Source organism: Magallana gigas, chromosome 4 (genome assembly GCF_963853765.1).
Source record: "Magallana gigas chromosome 4, xbMagGiga1.1, whole genome shotgun sequence".
Lineage (NCBI taxonomy): Eukaryota > Metazoa > Mollusca > Bivalvia > Ostreida > Ostreidae > Magallana > Magallana gigas.
In genome coordinates, this window is record NC_088856.1 from 28489654 (window position 1) to 28515466 (window position 25813).

At 31.2% G+C, this 25813-nt stretch overlaps 2 protein-coding genes and 1 long non-coding RNA gene across 4 annotated transcripts; 1 reads left to right on the forward strand and 2 right to left on the reverse strand.

Annotated features, from left to right (window-relative positions):
- Positions 1 to 5243: 5243 nt before the first annotated feature.
- On the reverse strand, positions 5244 to 11914 carry LOC117682177 (uncharacterized). The gene is made up of 6 exons (XM_066081887.1): positions 11764 to 11914; positions 11464 to 11533; positions 11225 to 11362; positions 10189 to 10317; positions 9468 to 9585; positions 5244 to 5525 (listed from the first exon to the last, which is right to left on the reverse strand). The coding sequence occupies exons 2-6, from the start codon at positions 11519 to 11521 to the stop codon at positions 5297 to 5299; spliced, it is 672 nt and encodes a 223-aa protein (XP_065937959.1). The 5' UTR covers positions 11522 to 11533; positions 11764 to 11914; the 3' UTR covers positions 5244 to 5296.
- A 592-nt stretch (positions 11915 to 12506) lies between these two features.
- LOC117682176 (uncharacterized) lies at positions 12507 to 25656 on the forward strand. Of its 2 annotated transcripts, XR_010713062.1 has the most exons (6): positions 12507 to 12698; positions 12904 to 12962; positions 22050 to 22122; positions 23490 to 23658; positions 24589 to 24651; positions 25306 to 25656. It is a non-coding gene; the product is annotated as an uncharacterized lncRNA (long non-coding RNA). The 2 variants fall into 2 exon arrangements; XR_010713061.1 differs by lacking the exon at positions 12507 to 12698 and having other exon boundaries at positions 12851 to 12962.
- LOC105349193 (uncharacterized) lies at positions 21364 to 24651 on the reverse strand. Its single transcript, XM_034449228.2, has 6 exons — positions 24569 to 24651; positions 24208 to 24269; positions 23483 to 23620; positions 22793 to 22915; positions 22014 to 22131; positions 21364 to 21615 (listed from the first exon to the last, which is right to left on the reverse strand). Exons 1-6 carry the CDS (start codon positions 24589 to 24591, stop codon positions 21384 to 21386), a joined length of 696 nt encoding a protein of 231 aa, XP_034305119.2. The 5' UTR covers positions 24592 to 24651; the 3' UTR covers positions 21364 to 21383.
- Positions 25657 to 25813: the final 157 nt, after the last annotated feature.

Below are 25813 nucleotides of genomic sequence, written 5' to 3' on the forward strand. Positions count from 1 at the left end.
AAGGTTTATTAAAAAATAACCGGTGAATTTTTTGCAGTAAAATGGGGATATGTTTCCTATGAGCTATCTTATATCAAGGTTCTTTTGACTTTATTTACACTAGTCGTTTATGATTTTAAGGCCAAAAATAATATTTTTGGAAAATTCTTCTGGATTACTACATGAAAAGTGTAGCATGTCGTAGAGGTATTTTGTTCTCTGACTCATAAATAATTCTTTACATGTATATTATCTGACTCATAAATAATTCTTTACATGTATATTATCTAAAATGAGAAATACCTCATAGCATAAAATATGCTCGGGAGATTTTCTGCGTACTTTAATTTTTAATTTTTAGCTCACCTGAGCTGTAAGCTCAAGTGAGCTATTCTGATCACATTTTGTTTGTCGTCCGTCTGTCTGTCCGTCTGTAAACTTTTTACATTTTGAACTTCTTCTCTAAAACCGCTTATCCAATTTCAACCAAATTTGGCACAACGCATCCTTATGCATATGGGAGGCCGAATATAAATTGCAGAAATAAAAGTCCAATCTGTATTCAAAGCGGAGAAAACCTTGAAACTGTAGAAAAAGGGGGATGCATTTTTAAAAATCTTCTTCTCAAGAACTACTGAATCCAATTCAACGTAGTTTAGCATAAATTATCCTTATGGGAAGGAAAATATAAATTGCAAAAATTAAGGGCTAATTCTGTTTCAAATCTGAGTTATTACGAAAATAATAATAAAGGAAAGGCGTGATTCAATCAGTTTAATAGCTTCGGGTTCGGCATCCGGTAAAATGGGTAGGCAAGACTTAGCCTCGACAAAACAAAAGATTGGCAGTTATTAATCTGCCAATCTCATTAAAATTTCAGGATATTTGATGGACCAGTATTTTTCTATTCGCTGTAAATATTGCTGCAAAATATTGCGTATTTGGAATTCCCGATTGTCGATTTGCCCCGGCTTTTATTTTGCCACGGCCCTGGTTTGCATATCCATTTTACAAAGACTCGTATTCCATACTTCTAAAACGAGGTTCTTTGTTTAAAGCAGCCATGGCCTTATACGAAAAAGGGTCGATTTGACTATGATGAATTTGCTTGTTGTGCAATAGTTCGCGTATGAAGGGAAATTTTTGAAACATGCAAAATATATTGGTGCCGATTTTGTGAAGTAAATTGAGGCTAAATATTTCAATGCGTTGACAGTTTTCACACATGACGTTGGTGTAAGCTTGTTCTGATTTTCGTTTCGTTTTCATTATCTATGCTTTGTAACCTGGGGACTATCGTTTGTATTTCGTGATTTTTATGTATCAAATCAAACAGAGACTTCGGTAAATCAAATAATTAACTGTTTACCTGCGCAAATTAAGCAAAATCTGATGTATCAAAAAAGTACAGAAATACAATTCATTCTATCGGTAATTCGGCATTATATTTTGCGTAATGGTAGATTAATGCAATAGGTTTTGTTGAGATGCTCGGCATTTTCTCGAGTTTATTCAGTTTAAATAGAGTTTGATATCGCTGACGGAAATATGTAGGTATATACATGTATATATATATGATTCATTTCGAAAATATAAATTGTGTTCTTTATTTGTTATAGTGCATGTTTCTTGTGTTTAATTGTTTACAATTTCTATTTACTAACCATATTTGAGTGTTAAGCTTCGAATTATAAGCAAGATACAGAGATTTGCTTTCAATTCTGTTTGTACACAGATCTTAAAAACTAAAGATTTAAAATTAAAGTAGAAAACTTGTACATATTTATTTTAAAATTTTTCAAAGTCTGTTCTTCCAGAAACCAACTTAAACAACTTATTGTATTGTAAACTTAATCTTTTTTCGTCATTATTACTCCTACTGTACATGTGATCCTTGACTGTGTTTGTGTACATTTGTATAAACTGATTGTGAACCTCAAATACCAATGAACTGGTCTTGAGTGAATAAAAGAATTGAAAATCTTAGGCGATTCTTTTTTCCATTTTAAATGCTGAATAAGAAATACCAAGTTAAAAATCTTAAAGCTGAATGTAATAAACTCATGTGAACAAAATATGACTCAAACCTAGGCGAACTGTGAGCTCTGAGTGTATCTTGCTTATAATTCTACGATTGACGCTGAAATTTTGGTTGAACATAAGAAATTATATATAAATTAGAGTATGTTAAATACTTGTACAAACAAAATAAAAGAATGATATTCTGTATATACCTACTCTCTGGGGCCCCCTCTTTATACAATAAATAAAGTGAAATCTACATCAATTTTGATAGCTTTTCAGACACGAGTAAATAAAAACGACATCTTTAAAACAGTTTCCATAGTTCTGATACATCTCTGTTGCGGGGAAAAAGTAATCATCGCTATTCCTAAGAAAATATCACAGCGGAAAATTATCCTGGTTTGTACGCGAGGTAAATGACAGTCATTTAATTATAATGTAGAAGACAAATTAAATTTTTGAATGTTTTTAATTTGAGGAATTGAGCACATTGAGGTACAATTTTCTTCTTCACATCTATAGATGTAGGATTTTTTAAATAAAATAAAATAACTATTATATCTTTTTTTAAAAATGCAATAACTAGTAAGTGGTTGATGAAAAAAATGTACCTATATGCTCTCATATATTTTGATCGCTTTATAACTTAATAAAGTGGGAGGGGGGGGGGGCAGAACGAAAATATAGGGAATTGGAAGTTAACAACTTAACAGTGTACCCCTACCAAATGTTTAGTTTTATATCTTGCGTAGGATTTTTTTATTCTAGTAAAAAATAGTATTTCATGAAGGTACAATGTCAAAGATTACGTGTATGCAAAAATAAGTGTAAAATTCGAATACTTTACAATATTTATTTTTTGTTATTCTACCGAGGGACCATATGGCACAATATCTTTTGAACGCCCATTGTTGCTCAGGTGAGCGATTTGGCCCCATGTGCCTCTTGTTAGATATACAAATGTCATTAAGAATAATGTAGTTTGGCGACGAATTACGTGAATATAAATCTTATACATGAATGTGTAATTTACGTGTATTTTCACTTAAGGAGACTCGGTAGTCAACAAACAATCATCGAGCTATTTTAAAAATAACGATATCAACGTAAATATGGACAAAATGCGCTTATGGGTGTATTCCGCCACAACCACCACGTTTACAATATCTGCAGCTACTCCAACCGCCGTCACAACATCTCCACATCGACACCATTTGATACCAGATACCATAATGATTACAATTTCCAGTAAAAGATGCGCTTGATAGATAGTGAAATCAAACAACAAAATAAAGTAATTTTTTTTCTTAAAGTTTGATTGCTGTTCTGACCTTTTTCTTTTCTTTAAACTCATTAAATATTTTTCCAGAACGTAAAATTGTTGGGCTACAAAATGACATTTTTAAACTATAATGTGTCATCTCTCCACATTTTTGTTGATTAAAATCGGTTAAAATTCCATTAAACTGCATTTAGACTATGACAAAAATATGGACCTCAGACCTACTCTATGAAAGAAAAGTCATTGAAGTTATAAAAACGACACTATTTTGAGGTTTTGACACAGTACGCCAGTTTAAATCAACCTATTGCAAGTATTTAAAATATTTAAGGGTTACAAACCGACGTTACGTTAAATATACATTGTTTTTAATTATTTTTTGTAACAAGTATAAGATATAATGATATTTTAATTTTGTAGTATCTAATCATTCCTCATATGGGCATTGTACACGCCTTATACACCCATCTTCTTTTTTATGTATGTGTCTCATAAGAAAAGAAAACCAGTGTCGGTATTGATTACAAGAATAAACGCAGAAATATATAAAAATAAACGGGGTTATTAATCAGAGTATAATATCATGCATTACATACGACTGCACAAAAGTCGAAATACATTATGCAATAAAAAATTAGCCAGGGACATACATTTAGTCAAATCAACTTTATCTAGAATCAAAAAACGAGTAGGTCCTCTGTCAAACGACACAACTGGATATTGATAACTATTTAATATCCACAAAGCCGCCCCCCCCCCCCCCCCCGATTTCCAATTTGCTTCCGAGGCCGCTGATCCAAACTCCTTATCAGATAAAGATATATGATTGCCAATATAGTTTATAATTTACAATGCTCAAAAACGTGTTGTTTTGTAACATACCGTACATTAAATATTAAAGCTTACAGTCCCCTAAAATTCCCAGTTACGTCATTAATGGTAGTGTAAACGATTTTTTTCAAAGATATATTGTTATGATTACATGAAACAACTTTGCTTCTTCGATGCGGTGCTAAGCATGATTTTAGGGGTTAATTGTAATTGGGTTTACGAGTGTTTGACCCCTAATTAAAGGTACCGTTCCCGTTTTCTTAATATCGTACGGTAGGTTTAAAAAATACCAATATCATTTGTTACTACAACTATCTAAAATTGTTGTTCCGGTTTTAGGTATAAGTGATCAACTATTTTAGGGGCCATCCCTGTAGATCCTTAATAGGGGCGGACATCGGAGGATTAATGAAATCAATTAAAATCATCAACACCAACTTTTTTTCTACGATGGCTAGCCATATATGTGCCTTTCTAAATATTTCCCATCCAAGATTGAGGACTTTGGCCCCTAAAATCCCTAATTATGTAATAAATGAGTGTTGCAATGATCTTTTAAAAATATTGCTACGATCAACAATATTCAATTTCCAATGCATTACAAAATGTTGATCGATGTTTGAATTGTAATAGGGTTTACGTGTCTAATGACTAATCATGACAATGTCATATTCATATCTCTGATATTTTGCTGCGCTATACAAAAGAACTTACGATTTGCGATCAAATTTCTAAATGCTAATTTATCCCAAATTAACCAATATTTCATTAATCTGGTTGTAAAATATAATACAAGTAAACAAAGGGGTAGTAAAAAATGGTTTTATAAACATTTTTTCGTCAACAATCATACCATGAGACTAAATTTACTTGTATTTGCGACTTTGTTGTAAGTTCATTTGTAAAACCCGATCAAGTTCTGCACAAAATCGGTCGTTAAAATTACAAAATCAGCAATGAATTGGTACCAGTAGTGACGTTATATCATTTTTTTCACAAATAAAGTTCATAGCACGTCCAATTATTCGTAAAAAAAAATGATTAAGATCGGTCAACAAGTATCTAAGATATCTTGTGCACAACATTTGGAAAAAAATGATAATGGAAAAAAGAGAACAAAAACAAGTAAGTTTTCCGTTTGAAACGGAATATGTTTAATAGAAACATTGTTTATTGGATTTACAATCGCCAATAGTAACAGTACATCAGGTGACGTTCCTCCAAGTCTGCTCCCAATGGATAGAATCCTGAGACAGAATTGGTATTGCCATAGTCTTCGTCATCAAAATGAACTATCTCCTCCCTCACATGCATTCCATTGACCCGCTGACAGTAGGAAGTATATCTCAATAGGTAAAATGGGTGAGAAGTCGGAAGTTGTATTACATTGGAATAATAGCCATCATCTCTATTAAGTAAAAATAAATCTTAATGAAAATGTTTTGGTATAGGTTGAACCTGTTCTCTGACGAAGTTACAGAAAAATAAATATAGTGATAGCCTTTTAAGGAGGATTGCGGCCATCTTGTACATTTGAGAATAAGAATGTTAACATTTCTTGAACTACCTTGTTTCTGCCCCAAACTGATGTCATATGATGAAAAACATTAAATATAAGGTTTTGCATGTACTTTTTTATTCAAATTACAAAAACTGCATACAAAAACAGAAAAATGCCTTTTTTATCACTTACAACACATGTAGAACTGCGCAGCTGCAGATTTAATTTGAAGATTTAAAAAAAAGAAAAGGGGATCACTAATGTCCTCTCTACAACCATTTGTAGAGAAAACATTATTGTAGTAACTTGGCCTCAAACAGGGTACCCTATTTTTATCAGTCGGTTTGGGATCCATTTTAAGAACAAGAAAAATCCAGTTCATACTTAGAACTGCTGTGTCTATAGAGGCACATTGACATTATATTTTCACAGAATAAATATAAATGTCAATTCAAAGCAATGTCTCGAATGTGGCAGACATCTCATTACCAGTTTCACGGTTTTTACTTCAGTTCTATATGTATAAATTAAGTTTATGTCTTTTTAGAAGTGGGGTAGGAGGTCCAAAGAATTAATTGTCTTATATAAAAATATACACATATTGTTCAATAAAAAATAACTTCAATGACATGTGGTAATAACGAACAGTGTTCCAATTTAAAAGTCCAAAGGAAAATCATAAAACAGGAGCAAAGCGAACACGGACCTTTTAAAAAATTAGAGATAAGATGAGGTGCCATGGGAAAATGAGGACCCTCTGCTGATCGGTTACATCCACCGTCCGTGTGCTTTTTGTCGCAATCGGGAAAAATGGAAAAGTCAGTACGCAATAAGGTGATTCATTATGGTCTAACAATTAGTATGAAAAACGTCAGTCAGCATGCGACCTGTGGAAGATGGTATTTGCTGTCAAGGTCGTTGTATCGACATTAGAACATACGTAAACATGACTTTAAACGAGACTGTTGATGGTCCTGTTTTATCAACAATATGCTGGTGATGAAGGTATATTGCTGCATAAGTAAGGTAAGTTTACAATGGAAAAATTTAAGCCATCACGTTTATCATAAAGTTTTGTTGTTAGGTTACCATCGATGTCCATTTCTAGTAAAATATTCAAATATGAAAAAGATGACTCAGACTTTTTGGTATTTTTATTTCGAGTTCACTGGGATATTTCGAGTCGACGTAGGTATGGAAGAAACGATTGTTAATTGATAATTTGTCTTCGATATACCTGCATGTTTATTTATAGACCACGGCGAGTGATTTATGTCTTTAACGTACATGTTTTAAATTCTGCTTCATATGAATAAAAAAGGTCTGCTAAAGATGGGACACAATTCGTTCCCATGGAAATTCCAAGAGGTTGTTGCAAGACCTGATTACCAAAAACTACATAGATCTTGACTGTCAGAAACTCAAGCATCTTTTAAATGTAAACTTCAGAGTACATGTGTGCAAAATCCGAATGACTTTTAACTTAATAGTTTACTGACAATGAAAGTAAATTTACGTGATCCATTTAGTCAAAATGACGGGACTTTAATGCATCGTAGGGGATGGCTGTATAAAGTGCAGAAAAGTCGTAAGTTTTGATAATTTTGGTAAAATTTGGGGATTTTTTTTTGTATTCCAATCGACACAGATAAAAGTATACCGTGCGAATTGATGGTTTATGAAACCTTCTTTAAGAATAGGGTACCCTCTTGTAAGAAAAACTTACAACTTAAATAAGAAAGTTTAGTCTTTTTACCAACAAATGGTTGGTAAAAAGACACTTATGACCACCTCTCATATTTTTCAGATTTTTGAATCTTGAATGTAGGGCTATAGCTGCACAGTTTTAGGTGATGAAAAAGGCATTGCTCTGCTTTTGCATCCGTAATTGCATACAAAACAACACGTAGAACCTCATATTTATTGCTTTTTTATCTTTATTTTAACAGTTTTGGTCTGTTTTGAACAGAAACAAGTCAGTTTAAGAAATTTTAAAATTTGATCTTCATAGCCGTTGTCCCAAACTGAAACTGATTTCAGCAATTAGATATATATAAAATGTGATAGAATGGTATACAAACATGTTCTTAGTAGCTAATGAATGCCCGTTATTATTTCAATAAAAAATGGAAGGGTTGAAAAATAATTTATAATTAAATGTTACTTTAACACATTTTAAAATAGCATTAAGCTTATACGTCTATATAAGTTATGAAAGCCTAAAATAAAAAAAAACCAACTTGAAGAACTTTTTTTCTTTTACCATTACATTTCAGACCTGACACGTATATGCTGTTTTTTTCCTTACTTTTATATCCAATGATTTTAATAAGTATTGCTAAATTAAAATTCATTTTAATTTTCTTAAACCATGGATAATTTAATAATTTACAATGATCAATCGTATGTAAGTACAAAATATTTGACGATAAAATTTTTGAAATTTACCGTAGTTGTACTTTTCGTTCACAACATTAACATTTGAGGATGTTGGATCCTGTGACCAAAAGTCTTTTTTTTTCTAAATGTTTTTAAAATCTACACACATAGCATAACCAAAATTCAAAACAAAATGTTGGGGTCTATTATGCCTCATTTAGCTATACGGTGTATTTAATATGACCTTTCTGCACTGAAAGTGCAGATTACACATAAATCGCTTTTCCCTCTACATTTAATTATCGGAATGAACCATGGCATCAAATACAAATCTATATTATTTGAAATAAATAAATTAAAATTATCATAAAGAAAACTGTTACAATGTTTTCACCTACTTGATATTTTGACCTTTTAGCGCTGATAAAACGCTATTTTTATCAATTACCAATTCAACATGTAATGAAATAATTTAAAAGTCTCAAACTTTTTCTCAAATTTTATTAAACTTGTCAGAAAAATCTTAAAATTTCAGAAAAAAACCCAAAAAGTATGGGTCTATAATGTAAAATTTGAGATATGGCATAAAATAAGCTGATTTTAGGCAAAAATTGGGATTCATTCTTCGTTGACTTTTCCGAAATATTATAAGTTAAATTTGCCAGTTTGGTCGATAGATATATTGAAAAATTGTAAAATTATGTTTTTCGTAACAAAATTAAGATATTCTAATGCACAAAATATATGGAAATTTTGTTTGCACTGAAAATAAGGAAGCTAAAGTAACGGTACTCTAAAACAACTGAGTTATGAAAAATGTTCATTTTTTTCTTTATGTAATTTTTCCTTCACTAATTTATTTAAGATAGTTTAATTGGCATTATACAATTTGAATTTATGAGTAGAATCAATATATGATGCAAAATTTCTAGAATAGATGTGGACCAAAATGGCTCCCCAAAAACAGAGGAATGAACCTCTTTTAGGTAAAGATTGATTTGTTTTAAATATGATTAAAAAAGATACATATCAATTGGAAATAAAATACTTTCACTTTCAAAGTCTATCAAATGAAATAAGTTAAATAATTTTCATAAAGCGGGAAAGGTCAAAGTATACTGAAAAATTCACAGTTTTATGGTAACACATTAAGTGTTTCTATTAGGTCCTCTTAAAGGTGAAATACTGCAATTTGCTGATCATTGAAATGCATCATTTCTGATCATTTACATTCATGTCATTTCCTATTTCCAAAAAAGCTTCTGTTCTTCATCATTGGAAACCTAATTAGTTGCATGTAAAACACTGTAAAATCATAACTGAATGCATGCTAGTAACATCAAATAATCACGTCAACATTAAATAACAATAGTAAAAAAAAAATAAAAGCTGGGTGAAGCATTCCACCTAGACTAGATTTAATGTGTTTGACTAAGCAAATTATTATGATTTAAACTAAGTGTACTATACCTGCAACAGTAATTAATTCTCGTATCGTCATTAAATGAACCAAAAGGTAGAGTGCCTCCACGTGAATTTGCATTTCCTGCATCTTCGTCATCCCAGTACACACTGCCTTCGTTAAACCCTATTTCAAATTCAAAGAACAATAATGTACGAGGGTTGTTAGAAAAGTTCGCGGACAAAGTAAATTGCGGCAAAATTACTGTGTACTTTGTAGGACAGTGTGTTTGTTGTAATTAATGTTTTTATACATGTATGACTTTAAGGTTTCCCGATCACAAACCTCAAAGTATTTTTTCATCCTAAAACTGTTATCTATCCTTCAAACTTGATATAGAAATAAAATAAAAAGATTTTTTTATGACATCCATGCATTCTACGAAGTTATTGCAATTTTGACCACGATGCCTATAATGGAACGAAAAGTGTTGAGATCAAATTAGAAAAACAGGTTGTACTGGTGCAACTGTGGCTGGAACACCTTTACCTCTACATGAAGGTCATATGTCTCCTTCGACCCACTAAGCCACGCATGTCGTTGAATGGCTTAGGAAAATATTAACACTTCAAAACTAATTAATTTTGTTTATACAAAAGGCAAATTTATAGTACAGACAGAGAGATTCCAGAAAAATTAAAGTCATCGAACATTACTGAGGATCGGAGATCGTTAAGATACTACATGTAACAATTGACCAAAAAAACAAGCTTTATTTAATATTCTTACCCGAGGGACATTGAGGACCCGAAGCTTTCAAAATACAATAGTTTCCACGCGGCCAAGACTCCCCACTATCAGAAAGCCCTGTTGGTTTGGTGCAGTAGTAAAACGTTAAGTCTGAATCATCAAATGTACCTGTTAATGATTGATAAGATAAAAACCAAGATGAATTCATAATAAAAACTTTTAATTTTGCAATACGAAAAAGAAATTCTTGAATATAGTTGCACGCAAACATGGTGTAGCATAACTGTTTATTTAAGGTAGTACAAAACAGATAGCGTAAATTTTTCCCATAATTCATTTTTTTTAAAAATTGCACCAAATGTTAATCATATTGAACTGTATACGTATACAAAGTTTTAAAAAAATTCCACCATTAGTTTTCTCGTAATCTAGGTCTTAACTATGGCTTCCGACACCCTGTTAAAAAAGGGCTAACGTGGGCTCATCAGAATACATGATTTTAAAAAAAATTGTCAAAATATTTTTTTTGGCAAATATCTTTTAACAAAGAAATTAAGACATGTTAAACGTTAAAACAATAATAATTATTGACTTTGATAAATTTTTGTACCAATAAAATCAGTCCAATTAAAGTATATGCAAGAAGGCCCTATTATGGAGTTATTCGCCAAACTAAATACCGTTTTTATTTAAATTTCTATCATTCAAATTCCACGAAAAACTATCATATAAATTGTTGGAATATGTAAATAATATTATGTAAATACCATAACAATTCCACCACTAGATATTTTTAAAAAGAAGTTTATATCCCCCTCCCCCACTTTGTGATAAAGTATTTGTTTAACAGTTCTTGCACGGCGTGACGTCATAATAAGACACATAGAACGTGATGTACGTCATTTATTTGTATCTCGTAAACAATCGACTTGCGCAAGGATTTCCGAAGGGCTTGTTTTTCGGATACTGTTTTGTACTACCTTAATTTTTTTGTTTAATTATTTTTCAATGGCCATACAAATAATCAGTTTGAGTGGTAATTAACCATATTAAAAAAAAAGCATTTATGTCCAACCAGCAAAATGGTGTCCATAAGATACATAGTTATTATTGTAGAGGTCCTCGGTGTCCTGGGTAGTCCACCCCTCGTACCAGCCAGGAGGACAACCAGTCCTGGGCTTGACTAATGTGTATGACCCAGCTGGCCACTTCACTGAAAGTATTACATTTGAGAAGTAACTTTTTATTTACTTACACTTTTAAAAGTCATCTTTCTCAAAACATACGTTACATATGGCGGCTAATGGCAAGTACCTGATGAGGAAGTGCAGCAGACGAAACAAAAAGCGAGAAAAATGGCAAATTTTACCATCTTGAAATGACACTGGAAGAGAACATCAATAATGTAATTCAATATAATGAAATGCTGAACTTCAATGCCGTTAAAATACCTTACAGTCCATTATGGTGACATTAATTTGTACGTTAATAAAATGATCACGAAAAAAAGAAGTATATTGCATTAAACTTGAAATATGGTAAAATTCTGTAAAATCTAGAATTTAAGAAACTAAACATTGCAATGATTTAACAAGTGAAAAAGAAATACTGTACCTTAAAAGTGGAGTATTAACGTGAGAAAGAGTATCCGTCGGAATAAGAATAACTACTGTCTAGCTAGTTACGAATTATTATAACTGTCTGATTTATCATCTCATATATTTTATAAATATATTATCAGAACGGATTTGGTGTGCTTTTTTCGATAGCGTCACGATCAAGTTTGTCAAACGTCAAACGTATTAAAACTTTATAATTGGTCAATTCGTTTTCTTAGGCGGAGTTATCTATGCACACTTACGCAATTCCAGAGCTTATGGATTTCACAGAACAGTTCATTTTTTCCCAACATCGACTCCCCCCTTTTATTTAAATTATATGGAAAACTCACGTACATGTTGACCGTGGTTTGCGACAGTGGCGTTAAACAAAAATTAAGTTGTATGTACTCCACGTTTATTCCATGTACATTGTAATAAATGTATAATGTACATGTATTACCTACTTACTTATCAATCGAAATAATAAACCCGAATTTCTCGATTTTTATACCTTTCCATCGGCAATCTACATTCAATAAACGAAGTGAACGATGATATGAAAAAACCTGATACGGTTGTGAAAAGTGCAAGGGGGTATACCGGTACATACATATGTGTACGTAGAACTGAACCATCTTCGCTAGGCAAGTGTCCGATTCGTTTTTTCTCCTTTTACCCTACCACATTCTGTGTATACAATCAATACTAAAATATCCTCAAACATTTTACCGCAAATGTCATTTCTTCACTTGTCTCTGAAATTCTTTTAAACGCCATCATCAGTCCCAGATAAAGTGGCGTGATTTGTTTACATATAAAATGACAACTCTTGATCCGCTTTCCGAGGTAGATTAGCCAAAAATTGTTTATAAAGAGAAAGTTTGGGGCAAGTAAAGCGACAAGTATGAACAGAAAGAAGTTCTAAATGGATTGTATGCACTGATTGTGGTATGATATATAATGTTAATTTGTTCAAAACTAGCGTATTTTTTGTGTACCGTAAATTGTAAGTTTTTCTAAAGTATCGTATGCACTGTAGCTACATGTCAATATTAGTCTAACCCAGATTTTCTTCGTAGAGCTATTTATACTGTATAATTGTTTGCCACAAGTATACACTGGATTTCAAGTATGTCAGACTTTAACCTTTTAGAATAAGAAAACAAGGGTAAATTGACCGAGTTGTGCGGTGCAGTTACGGAACGGAAATCAGTAAGTAATGGAAACCTTTCTGCAATAATTACACGTATTTAAACTTGTCAAATTTCTTTAATTCAGAATGCATATACTCTTTTTCAAAATTTTGCAATTTTGTCAGCAGCACATATAAACCTTTCCAATACTGCAACATAATTTGAATAAGAAAATAAAAATAAAGAAACATATCAATAGATTTATTAAAAAAGGTTTCTAGCGCGCAGAGGTAAAAATCATGCAATGCTTTTAAGCTTTAAACGCTCATTTATTTCATGTGTATTATTTTATCCAAGCACACATTGATCTAGATATTTTTGGAACATATTCTGAAATCCAGTTAAAAAAATCGATAGAAGCATTGCATCTTAAATGAAATTAAATGCGACTGTTTGAATATTTCTTTCAATTTTATTTGCGACATAAATTTATAACGCTTATTATAATGTAAATACTGTTTTCCTTTAGAACTTGAGAATGGTGAATGCCTTTTTTAAAAAATCTTATTATCACGTAAACTTGTATAAAGTGGCAATTTCCTCAGATACATTGTAAGAGTAGAATTAATTTCTTTTTTAGCTCAAACATACTCACAAGCACAAGGGTTTCAAGTAGATCATATTAGTCTATAAGAGCAGAGAAACAATTAAGAAGAGACCTTGACCTAATTCGAAGTTGATGTAACAATTGGTTTATATTTTGTAACTACCAATGAAATTATCGAAAGACCTCTTTATATCAATGTGTAAATTCCCCTAAAAAAAACCTACTTATTAAGTCCACTTTGGTGTTAATACTGGGAAACGTACATGTACATTAGTCACGTATTGAAAAATGACAAAACAACACTGTTGCGATTGCATCGCAATTAAAAAAAAACACAATTTATTTTCATTATTTTTCTCAGTGAGCGTTATAATTTAAGTATCCAGGTAGTTTGTTAAAGAACAAGTAAATTGCTGTTGAAATGAACTTCATTTAACATAAATGGCAATCGAAACATTTTTTCTGAATTCTCTTGAACATTAAATGATATGAAGATTTTTTTTTCTTTGCCTTAAATAAGACACATGCTTGATAGCATAAATAACTAGATAACATCCCGCGCAAGCTGAATTTTTTTCATTTCAAACCAGTGAGTTGGTATATATAATGTGTCCCATTTCTTAATTTTATTCTTTGGGTCACTGTTTTAAAGGAGAAAAATGCGGGTGGTGGGTGGGGGTCAGCCCCCATTCCACTTCTCCGTTTCATGTATGTATACATTAATAAATCATTTATATCAATACATTATTTAATCATATAGACGCAGGGCACAATATATCCATTGTTACAAATTAATGCATAAAATTTGCTATCAATCTGTCGTTGTATAAAAATTTATAAAATCAAATAAAAAACCGCTAGTTTATGCATATTTATTGGCATATTTCAAAGCTGCTTGGTCCGTTTTTTCATTTTACAGTATCAAAATTTTTTCCATACAAACAAATTATCTTAGAAAATTGTGCACTTTCTCTTATGTACACCAGCAGAATTGGTCCCTTTCAAAGTTAGAAATATTCAATTGAAAGTAAATAAAAACAATTTCTTTTGGGGCAAACGAAAAAAACAACAACCAATATGCATCATTGGAATGTTTAAAAAAGGAAACCGTTCGGTTTCGTCCACCAAATGATTGGTTTTATTAACCAGCATGTTATGAATCGATTGTAAACAAAGCAAACTTCAGAAATATAAGAGAACAAAATGTACATGTACACATGTTTATTTTTAATTTGCCTGAACATTATGACCTTTATTTATAGCGATGTCAAAGTCGTAAGACAACCATACCGGTCTCGACGTCAGGAGCGAATTTAAACATGAGGTGGCACGGGACAGTTTTTTTTATACAATTCATTGTAGCCAAGGGATGCATGTCTTCGGCACTCAGTAACTAAAATTTCCTCAGTTCCCATTCCGCACAAATATCTTTTATTCACTCTTTATAAGGTCTATCACCAATTTCTGAAGAAAATTACTAGTCAAAACCTGTAAAATTCTCTACATACTGTTTTTTATGATAATTTGACCCTTGATTTTTCATGATTTTTCAGCTTTTTAGACCTCCCCCAGCTTATTTCCTGCAGAGGGTTGACCTTCTGTACCGCGTGTATGTTGCACTATCACATGTCAGAAACTTAAAGGTGTATAGTTTACAAGGTCCCATCCACCTACTTTTCGTGTTATTTTACCTCCCGTCTGTAACTTGCAATTTCACTGTGTAAAGTCAACACAACAGTCATAGACGCAGGTTTAGCATATTTTACTTCTGATTCTCATGTACCTAACATATGGGACCTACATATTGCATATCAATATCAACAAGAGACACCTCTCTAACTAATGATAATCATTAAAAATCATTTCATGAATTTTAGCAACACTCATACGTCTTCAAGTACAGCAACTCTCAATTTTACTTTATCCGAAACTGTCCCTTGCTACCTGAGGCGAAACAACGCGATGCTCTTTTATGTCGTTTGTTTTGCTAACAACTTTTGTACACACTTTTTCCATTAAAATTTGGCTTAATTGACCGGGAAAACTACTGCAATGTCTATTATTATACACATACTTGGCATAACCATCGTTTATAATCTCACATAAAATTTGATATAAAATAAAATCAAGCAGTTTAAACAAAAGCTGTCAGAGCCAAAGTATCTGGTTAACTCGCCCTGCACTTTCCGCCATGACGTTAATTAGTTAAACCGCGTTCCTGGGCATCCAGTTCTGGAGAGTTATTCCCATCAAAACTAAAATTGCATCAAATTGTTCTATTTTATTAATTCCCCTTTTTGTATTAACCAAAGAATTCCGATCCAAAGTGTTTGCCCGCGATACATGATGAACGCGTCCTTCGATTTTCGAGACGCAAACTCGCGTTCTTGGTTTCCCCGTTCTGGAAAGTTTTAGTGCTTTCTCTCACCAGAGGTCGCGCTTCGCAAGCGTTCTATACATCAAGACTAAAATCACGCATTAAGGAAACGAATTGACTTATTTTTATTATTCAACGTTTGTCAAATTTTAACGTCTATGTGCATTATTAGTAAGTTTCCAGTAAGTATATTCACTCTTTTCGTAATCATTCAATCTTATTTCATTGCAAGCATATATTTTGATGCAAACTCCCAGTGACGTGGATCCGCCAAAGCATGTCCACCGCCTGACTTTCATTTTTACTATGTCGGGCTAGTTTATAAAGAAGGGGTTTGATTAATTTCACAATAAATACTTATCTGATTCGAATCTAAGGATTTAAAATATTTTCCACTGTTACCTTATACATAAAATTACAGCAGAAATCGGGGCAGTTTACCTTTTATTATCCGCGGAAGTTTTAAAAAATGATTCGCCTATTTAACATAGGAAATGAAAACATCTCGATCAATTACATGTACAACGCCTTAAGAGTAAATAATAAAATTAAATGCTTTTTTTTAAGTCTTGGTTAGTAGTTCAAGCAATGAAAAAAACTATATACATACAGCTAGTTTGTCATGGTGTATTCTTGACTTAATACATGTTCCTTACTTAATACATGTATCTTACCAGAGGATAATAAATATGATTGAATTTCAGTATAAACATGCTTTTACGAAATTCCAATAAATGTTTAGTTTTGAAATAGTTTTATAATTAAGAGTGTGGGTACTATAAATAATAAGATGCTGCTATAAATTCGCAAGCTAAATGTCCCTGTACTCTACCCGTATTGAAACAAAAGGGTCACTATCTCTCAATCTAATATGAAACACAAAAATAATTGCAATAGGAACAACAAAGACACATTCACTAATTTATTTCTGGTATTAATTAACATTGTGTTATAATTATACACTCAATATCATTGTTTAAAAAACATTTTAAAAAATGAAAATTTCGCTCATTCAATGCGTTTGTAAAAAATAGTTTTGTCGCTAGGTTCCAATTCTATCTAATGACTGCAAATGTCCATGTAACGTTAACCCTTTGTGGTATATCAGTAATGCCAGCATGGGTCCTTTGAAGTGTTAATTGATTAATCAATGAACAATCACTCAGGTCAGCTATAAGATAGCTTTAAGATATGACCAGGGTATACATTTGAATTGAACTGAACATATCTTATTGATTAAATCAAATGGATTAGACACAAGTTCTAAATAACTAGGGTAGTCTTTTTCTAATAATGAACTTTATTAATATTGCCAATAATATATATATATATATATATATATATATATATATATATATATATATATATATATATATATATATATATATATATATATATATATATACATGAATAAACAGTTTGCTACAAATTTTATATTACATTATAACTTGATACATTTTTTGAGAAGCGACCACATTCAATCAAGAACATTTTTAATGTCTTGAAAATTTCAGTGTTTTGTGTATTTGTCAAATAATCATCCCCCATAACGGTAAATGTGCATTTATTATGTGTACATTACGTATGTCAATTGGTTAATTCATTAAAGAATTCCTTGCTATTGTATACTATTTACAGACAAACACAAATGATATGCATCTTCTAGAAAGTCACATAAACAGACTGGCTATTAAATTAAAGCGTAATAAGTCAGAATTTAATTGTTAAAGGACTATATTCGGTATGTTCAAATATCTGCCCCGAATTTTAACAACATTTTAAATACTGTCGTATAAAAATCAAAGAAGGTGGGTGAATAAGGCGTGTAAACTGCCCATATGGGGATAGATAAGATAATATAAAATTAAAATATGAACAAATCTCATAATTTCTTTTTAAATTATTGAAAACAATGTATATTTACCATAATATCGATTTAAAACCTTTAAATATGTTAAATATTAAGAATAGGTTGATTTAATCTGGCGTATGCGTGTCAAAGCATCCAAATAGTGTCAAGTTTAGAACTTCAATGCCTTTTTTATAAAGTGGGTCTGGGCTCTATATTTTTGTCATAGTCTATACAAAGTTTAAAGGAAATCAAACCGATTTCAATCAATAAAAACGTGGAGAGATGACCCACTATACTTTAAAATGTCATTTTGTATCCCAACAATTTAACGTTTTAGAGAAATACAAGTCCGTAAATTTGTGGTTGAAGTTGCATTTAGCATTTCACAAAGAAGAATGTTGTGAATTAAATGGCTCAGTGGTTAGGGCACCAGACATTAGGCAACATTATAGAGCAAGGGTTTTAGGTTGTGTGTTCGATACCACCAAAACTTTAAAGTTTATTTTTTTTCTTATCGTTTGTTAAAATATTCAAAACTGAATATAGTTAGAAATTTTGCTTTTGTAAACTAAGTCTTGTAATATAACATCATCTAGTACATTTGGTTGGAAAAAATTACTTTAATAAGATATCAAAGAGGGTTTATTTCTTTTCGAATTAATGACTGTTTGAAATCTATTTAAGTGCAACGTTTTCGACAAGTAATCGTCCGAGTAGATTCTCTCTGTTTTCGTATGATTTATTTGTCAGTCTATATTTCATACATTCTTATCTATATAAAAAAAACACACGCTACTACATTTACCAGTATCTTGTTTAATGACTTTCTTTGTCGTATTACATCACGAATGAGCAAAATAAAAAGTTTGTAAAATCAATTTAAAACTTTTTTTATTTGGGAAATTGAGTTCTATAATAACTTGATTAATTTCTTCACAACGTCAACTGTTATATGGTGTTGGATTGTGTTCAAATAGACACAGAGCAGATCTAGAAGTTTCCCTACAGTACCAAATCCATCGCACGGCGATAACATACGAAATATATAAATTTTTCTATTCTTTACTTTTTTCAAAGTTTATGTATAACAGTTGTTATATAACTTGTTCTTCTTTATGGTTTTTTTTTTACACCGTAAAAGGTAAGAACAATGTATGCATTTTTAACCCATTCAAATTTATGCTGGCATGTAAACTTTAGTGTCATGTTATAAGTGAATTTCTGGTTTGTATTTTCCTTATGGACCTTATGGACCTTTTTTTGTTAGTTCCCGAGGTGGTAGATGTCACAATTTTATTCTTCTTTTTCATATTTTTTAAGGGGGAATCACGATGGTTCAATGTATGATTGTAACTCAAAATCTTCAATTTCTTTTACGATATATCATTAGAATCTGTTAAATGATATGTTTTATTTTATGGTTTATTTCTTGTTTTGCAATTCTATAAGGGACACGTTTTTATATCATTTACTCACTCTCCCCTTCTGAAAATATGTCTTTGATTGACAATTCCATTTTGTTCGATGAAAAATTGGTTCAGTAAAATTTACTTTACCATCAAATAATTGTAAGAATAAGAGTCATTCCAAAAATTAGTTATAGCAATAGCATATCTACTTAATATCACAATTTTATCAAACGATTGGTAGATTATACACTTCAGTGAGATAACGATCATTATTTATACAAAACCGAAATGAAATGATCTAAAGAATGTTATCAACGTAAATATGGAATTTAAATTATATACATGTAGAAGTATTACGGTCCCTTTCTTGACACGAAACAGAAAATAACCCCTTCTTTTTTCTAAAATTATTTGTTTTGTGACTTTTTCTGCTTTTAAACATCAATAAAAGAATCAGTCCTTTGGATTTATTAGTTAACGCGAAAAGAATAATTATGAGAGTTCATTAATGATAATTTGAGTCATCACCAATGATATTGTACACCAGCATAACATACATCATAAACGATCAAACACCTGATGTTCTCTAAAAAAGGGATTTTTTAAAAATAGTTTTAATTTCAAGAGACGCATATGGAATTTTTTTTTGAAATATCTCATGAATACATACACAATTAAAACAACTTGATTGGACCTCTAAAAGGTTGAATTGTTATAGTTGTACATACAACAATATCACATATGATCATTAAAGACAAATGATTAGTGTCTTCTCTCCCCTTAAATAAAATACTTTTTCAACACATTACATGTATTTGACTGAATTTTTTTTTACAAATATTTATCTGCAAAATCTTTTTGCAGAAAGCAAAAACCCCAATCAGCAGATTTCGCGAGCTGCACGTAATCCTCAGGCTTCTCTACAAAACTAAGGCAAATAATTGTTGGACTACAATTTACACTTTTTGAAAACAAAGGGGGGAAAGGCAAATCCAGATGATGTTGTATTTATAACCGTCTTTGATTTCGCTGAATCGTGTTAGGTTTTTTAAAACGTTTGAGACAATGTTTTGCGCTAAATGACATGTTTATGATTGCCTACATTTGATTGCCTCTTTTTACGAACGATTTTTGTAATTCTATAAAGACTGGTTTAAAGTTCTGTTTAACATAGCGCAGCATTTTATAAGCTAAATGGATTTTTGTATTTTTTCATTTATCTCATTATTTTTATTCATTTTTTCCCCATAAATTATTCCTTCAACGTGTTGGTCGCCTTTCTGTAATATTTACCCAAATTTATGTGTTTTTGAGAAGATTTTCGTCCGTTATCTGTCTATGTACTGATGTCTACTAAAATGTTGTATGTAATAGCATTTATATCTGAATTTTAAAAAGAAGTCAAAATCGCTTTTCATTATCAGAATAAGACTTTTGAAGAGCGATGCTTTAAATAAAATAGTGAATTAAAATTTAAGCACAACAAGCAGTTAAAAATAAAGATATTGAAATTGAGAAATGTTATCAAATTTAACCCATATTTGTTTTTCAGTAAGGTCACGACCCTTTATAATTTGATGATCTGAAGAACTGCTCTTCCCTAATTTAAAAAATGTCCACATTATTTGTAATTCATCAAGGAAAAATATGGAGAAGCATTTTGTAAAAAAGAGAAACGATATCATATTTTTTTTCTTGACTTCCATTCACATGTTAAAATATATTGATGTATGTTTGAAATTTGGAACTTAGCCTATACTTTGACTATTTACCAAAAATAAGGTTGTTTACGCAATTCTGAAATTCATTGTCTTGCAATACCTTTTGGTAAATATCCACTTTTGGTTAACATATTCTATCTTATTTTTAAAAACTAGAATGCACAATCTAGAAAAGTTAAGTGATCCTAAGCCTAACAATCTAAAAAAGTAAAGAGGATTGATTTAAAATTCTTTAAAGTATGTCACTGTGACTTTGTTTTATTAAAGTTTGTCTTTAGGCCGTGATTTGTGAATACTGGTTTAAGCATATCCTATGATATTTGATACACCTAATACCAGCCGATGTGTTTCTTTATTACAGGATATCTTTTTGCTTAAAGATTGATACATATTGTTAGCAAAATAAAATATGTTCTGTCTTTTGATATGTGCATAGCAGTTTTTTTTTTCAACAGAATATTTGGGGGATGTAAAGAAAATGTTAAAAACAGGAAACAAACAAGTTTGTATATCTTTTTATTATAATTGATAACTTTACAATGGCGAGTAGTAGCAATTCATAAAATTTTGATCCGGTACCTTGCCGGTCCCCATGGGGTGTTTCCCAGAGGCGGAGTTTTTGTTATTGCTGTCTTCGTCATCAAAGTGCACAGTTTCTTCTGTCACGTACATCCCTTTTACTAATTGACAAGGGGAAGAAAATTTTAGCAGATAAAACGGCTGAGAAGTTGGCAGCAGAATCGCTTTGGTGTATGAACCATCATCTCTAACAAGAAAGAGAACATTTTTTGTTGGCAGAAATTTGAGAAACTATGAAGAAACTGTCAACTACTTACTTACTTGTTTGCAGCTTTTTTTATACACGGTATGATAAAGATTCAGTTTAACTATGGCTACACAAACAAAACAACGTTCACTCGATATAAGAGTTTATTAATAAGTTTAGCTGCTGTCCCATAAAACATGTTAATGGAATTATAACAACAAATATTTTGATAACCGTCCAATAATAGTTACAGCTAAAATGATTCTGAGAAAGTTAATATTTGATTCTAAAATAAAATATTTAAACATATTTTGAAATGATTTGATTTTGTCAGAAACAACATTTAGTGTAAAACGTCATTTAAATGTAAATAAGGTAACAATTCAATAATGTCATACCGACAGCAGTAATTTATGTCAGTGTTTCTTCCATAGGAACCCGTTGGTAATACCCCACCATACGAGTTCTTGTTGTGCGAATCCTCGTCATCCCAATGTACAGTGCCAGGTAGAAATTCTTTTTATCAATACAAATGATTATAATTTTGTTAGATAAAAAGATGATAGAAAAGATATAGAGAAAAAACAAACTGACAGACTGAGAGACAGACAGAGAGACATACCGACCAACAGGCAGGCAAACATATTATAGATAGATAGATAGATAGATAGATAGATAGATAGATAGATAGATAGATAGATAGATAGATAGATAGATAGATAGATAGATAGATAGATAGATAGATAGATTTGATATACTGGCATATTGACAGTTTAGTAGACTGAAGGACGATTAAACAACAGACCGATAAACGTACATACATACATGTAGGTGAAATTATACAGGTGGATATCAGAAGAAAAATCTCTGCTTTATGCAAGCGATCTCAAATTTGTTGGCTTATATAAAACATACATATGGGTATTGAAATGAGTCATAAATATCTGTAGGCATTATTTGGTTTTTCATGGTATCTCTTTATAATAAAACTTCAATGAATATGCTTGTTAACGGGACCACGATCTGGTATTTGATTAAAATTGAAGAAAAACCCCACAACTTAAATATTACATTGATAAAAAAAAAACCAAGCTATCACATATGATTTTGAGATGAAATCATGTCAAAGTGCATTATTTAAACTATAATCTAAAGTAAACACAATGTGTAACTTTACCTTCTGGACAGGACAGTCCATGTTGGAATATGCAGTAGTTTCCTGCTGGCCATAAGTCCTCGTTCATCCCAGTGCTTGGGTCTTTCGTACAGAAATAGACCTTCATAGTTCTCCCAAAAGTTCCTATCATGCAAAAAAATTAAATTTTTATGTGGTGTAATTGATATATATATATATATATTTAATGATTTCAATTAAAATCATCCTTCTTGAAATAGTTTCTTTTATAAATGTGATGGCTTTCATACTGGCAAGTTTAAATGACCTTTAAATGTTAAAATACATAAAATAAAGGATCGCGATTAATTTCTGTAAAAATTGCTTTATTATATCGAAATCAGTAATAATAAAATGTGATGTTTGATGGAGAGCAGTTGTCACTATAATTGTCTTGATGATGTACCTATGTTAGCTCCTACAGCATGAACAAACTATTTGCAACACACCAATATTTAAGTTCAATTTAAATCTTCAAATTTGAACAAATATTTCACGGATCACAATAAGCATATTTGATACATACCATAAACACTAATTTGAAATTCTTATATTGCAAATCAAAATTTCAAAATGTTGTTTTTTAATGAATAATTATGTCTTTAGTCAACACTTTTTAAAACTAAGACTTATTGCAACTGGAAGAGGAAATGCTTTCCAATAAGAATGCTACTTTTAAAGAATTGTTCTTACCTTCAAGGTGGTAGCCCGGGGTAATGCTATTGGCGGTCCTAGAATCCTCAGTGTCCTGAAGGCGCCAACTCTCGCGCCAATCTCGAGGACAGCCAGATTTTGGTTTCAGTAATGTGTATGTTCCAAATGGCCATTCCACTGAGAATGAAAGAAAAGTTGTGGATTTTACATTTGTGGTAATATTTCTTCTATATATACTCACAATGTGTAGTTCGAACGTGAAATGATATATCGTTGTCTTTTAAAGAAATAAATCAAAGCCCCAAACAAAACATGTTTCAATACATATTTTAAAATATTTTTGTTTAACCAGAAAATTTCATTCGTTTATTCTGCAGCGCAATTTATTGATTTTTTTTTAAATAAAAACCTGCAACATTTAAGGTGGGTGTGTGGCCATTTGGTACATTTGAGGATAAGAATTTCTTGAACTGGTGTGTTTCAGCCCGAAACTGGCCAAAAATGTTGCCATAAGATATAAAGCAATTAATATGAAGTCCGACATGCCATTTTGTTTGAAAAGTATGCATACAAGAACAGGGCAAAAGAACAGTTTCGGGCTGAAATAAGTCAGTTCAAGAAATGTTTACATTGTTATCCTCAAATTTACAAGATGGCCGCACATCTCCCTTAAAAGAAATATTATCAATCTTTTGGTTATATCGACTCTGCACATGCACATTCAGCAAAAAAAGAATTGTTCTAATACTTAAACTGATAAGTACCTGCAGTTGTAACGCTTGTGAGAGAGAACAGAACACACATCCCAATTGTTTTCATGTCGAAACTGTAAATAATTATATCCATATTAAATTTGATTAAGTTGACAGTATATTGCGCATACCTCCTATCGAAATAAACAAAATGTTAAGTGAACTTTGTAATTATTTTCTTTCTAAAACTCACTGAAAAATCATCAGTTTAGTTAACCCATGGACTTTTATAATTTTACCTATTAAAATTTAAAGAATCCGGGCGCTTAGTAATTAATCCATTAATATATTATAAATAGGCAAATGGTATTATAATACAAGATAAACAGATCTGTAATTGAATGGGCTAAATGTAACGTTATCATGCACTTACCTTGTCATATCATTTATCAGCATATGAGATCTGCTACGATACTGGAAATCATTGCCACGCTAACAGCCTTTAATATTCATGAGGTATGTTTTTTTGTCAAACAGAATAAATGATGATACTTTCGTAAATATGTTACACGTTTGATGTTGCAACAACATATCAATGTTGTTACACGCATGGCGTTAAATGACAGCTTGAGAAAATATTTACAATTTCAAGGGTAGCTACTTTTGCATTTCTATTTCTTATTTCTTTTACAGATACATGTATGATACTTGCGATCTCTGTGTATGACCGAGTCAGTAGTCTTCACTAATCAAAGTTAAAAATGAAATAAAACAAATTACACTTTCCTACATTTTGTCGTTTATACATTCATATGATACTATCTGATGACGTAATGCTTGATAGCACATTAGCAATCGAGAAAAGTGGTATTTGTAAGACGTTTAGCAAGAATGTCCAATAAATAGTTTCCTGACTAAATAATGAACAAGAAGAAATTTCTCTGATTATAGCTAAAAGTATTTCGTCACGTAAATAAAAAGTGGAAAATTTAACAACAAAATAAAATTTGCAATAAATCCAGACTGCTATGTAGAATAAAATAAATACATCTCAAAAATCCTGATATTTAACTATATTTAGGCGATGATGTCAATTCATTTACATACATATATGTATTTTTTTAATGTAATTCTCTTGATTATAACGAAATGTTATCTTTTGTACATAAGGTGGAAAAACACATCATCACAAAATGGCTGACCGCTGATCGAAACAACATGTCGTTTTATTAAAAGGATTTTATGGACAGAAACATTTATCTTACTCCATAGCCAAGTGGATAAAGTGTCGGACTTGTGATCCATACATCTCAAATTTTTCGCTTATTTGACATTTGTACAGTTTATTTATCATTATATCTTTCATTTTCAAAAAATAATCCTGTTAATTTGAGTGACTTTTTCCAGGTGTGTTATTCCCCATAATTGTCCAGACAATTTGATTTTAATACTGTAATGGTGGTTAGATCAGAGTTATGGATATTAATTGTTGCTCAGTTAAGCGATATGGCCCCTGGGTCAGGGGGTTTTTTTGTGGGGGGGGGGGGCTGGAGGAGAAGGAGGGTGGGAAATAAAAAACAAGCCCAAAACGAACAAACAATAGAGGATTTAAATTTTTCATAGCGAATAGTGTTTTTGTCAATACACTTATGTTTTGCAGTCTATTACATTAATGTGT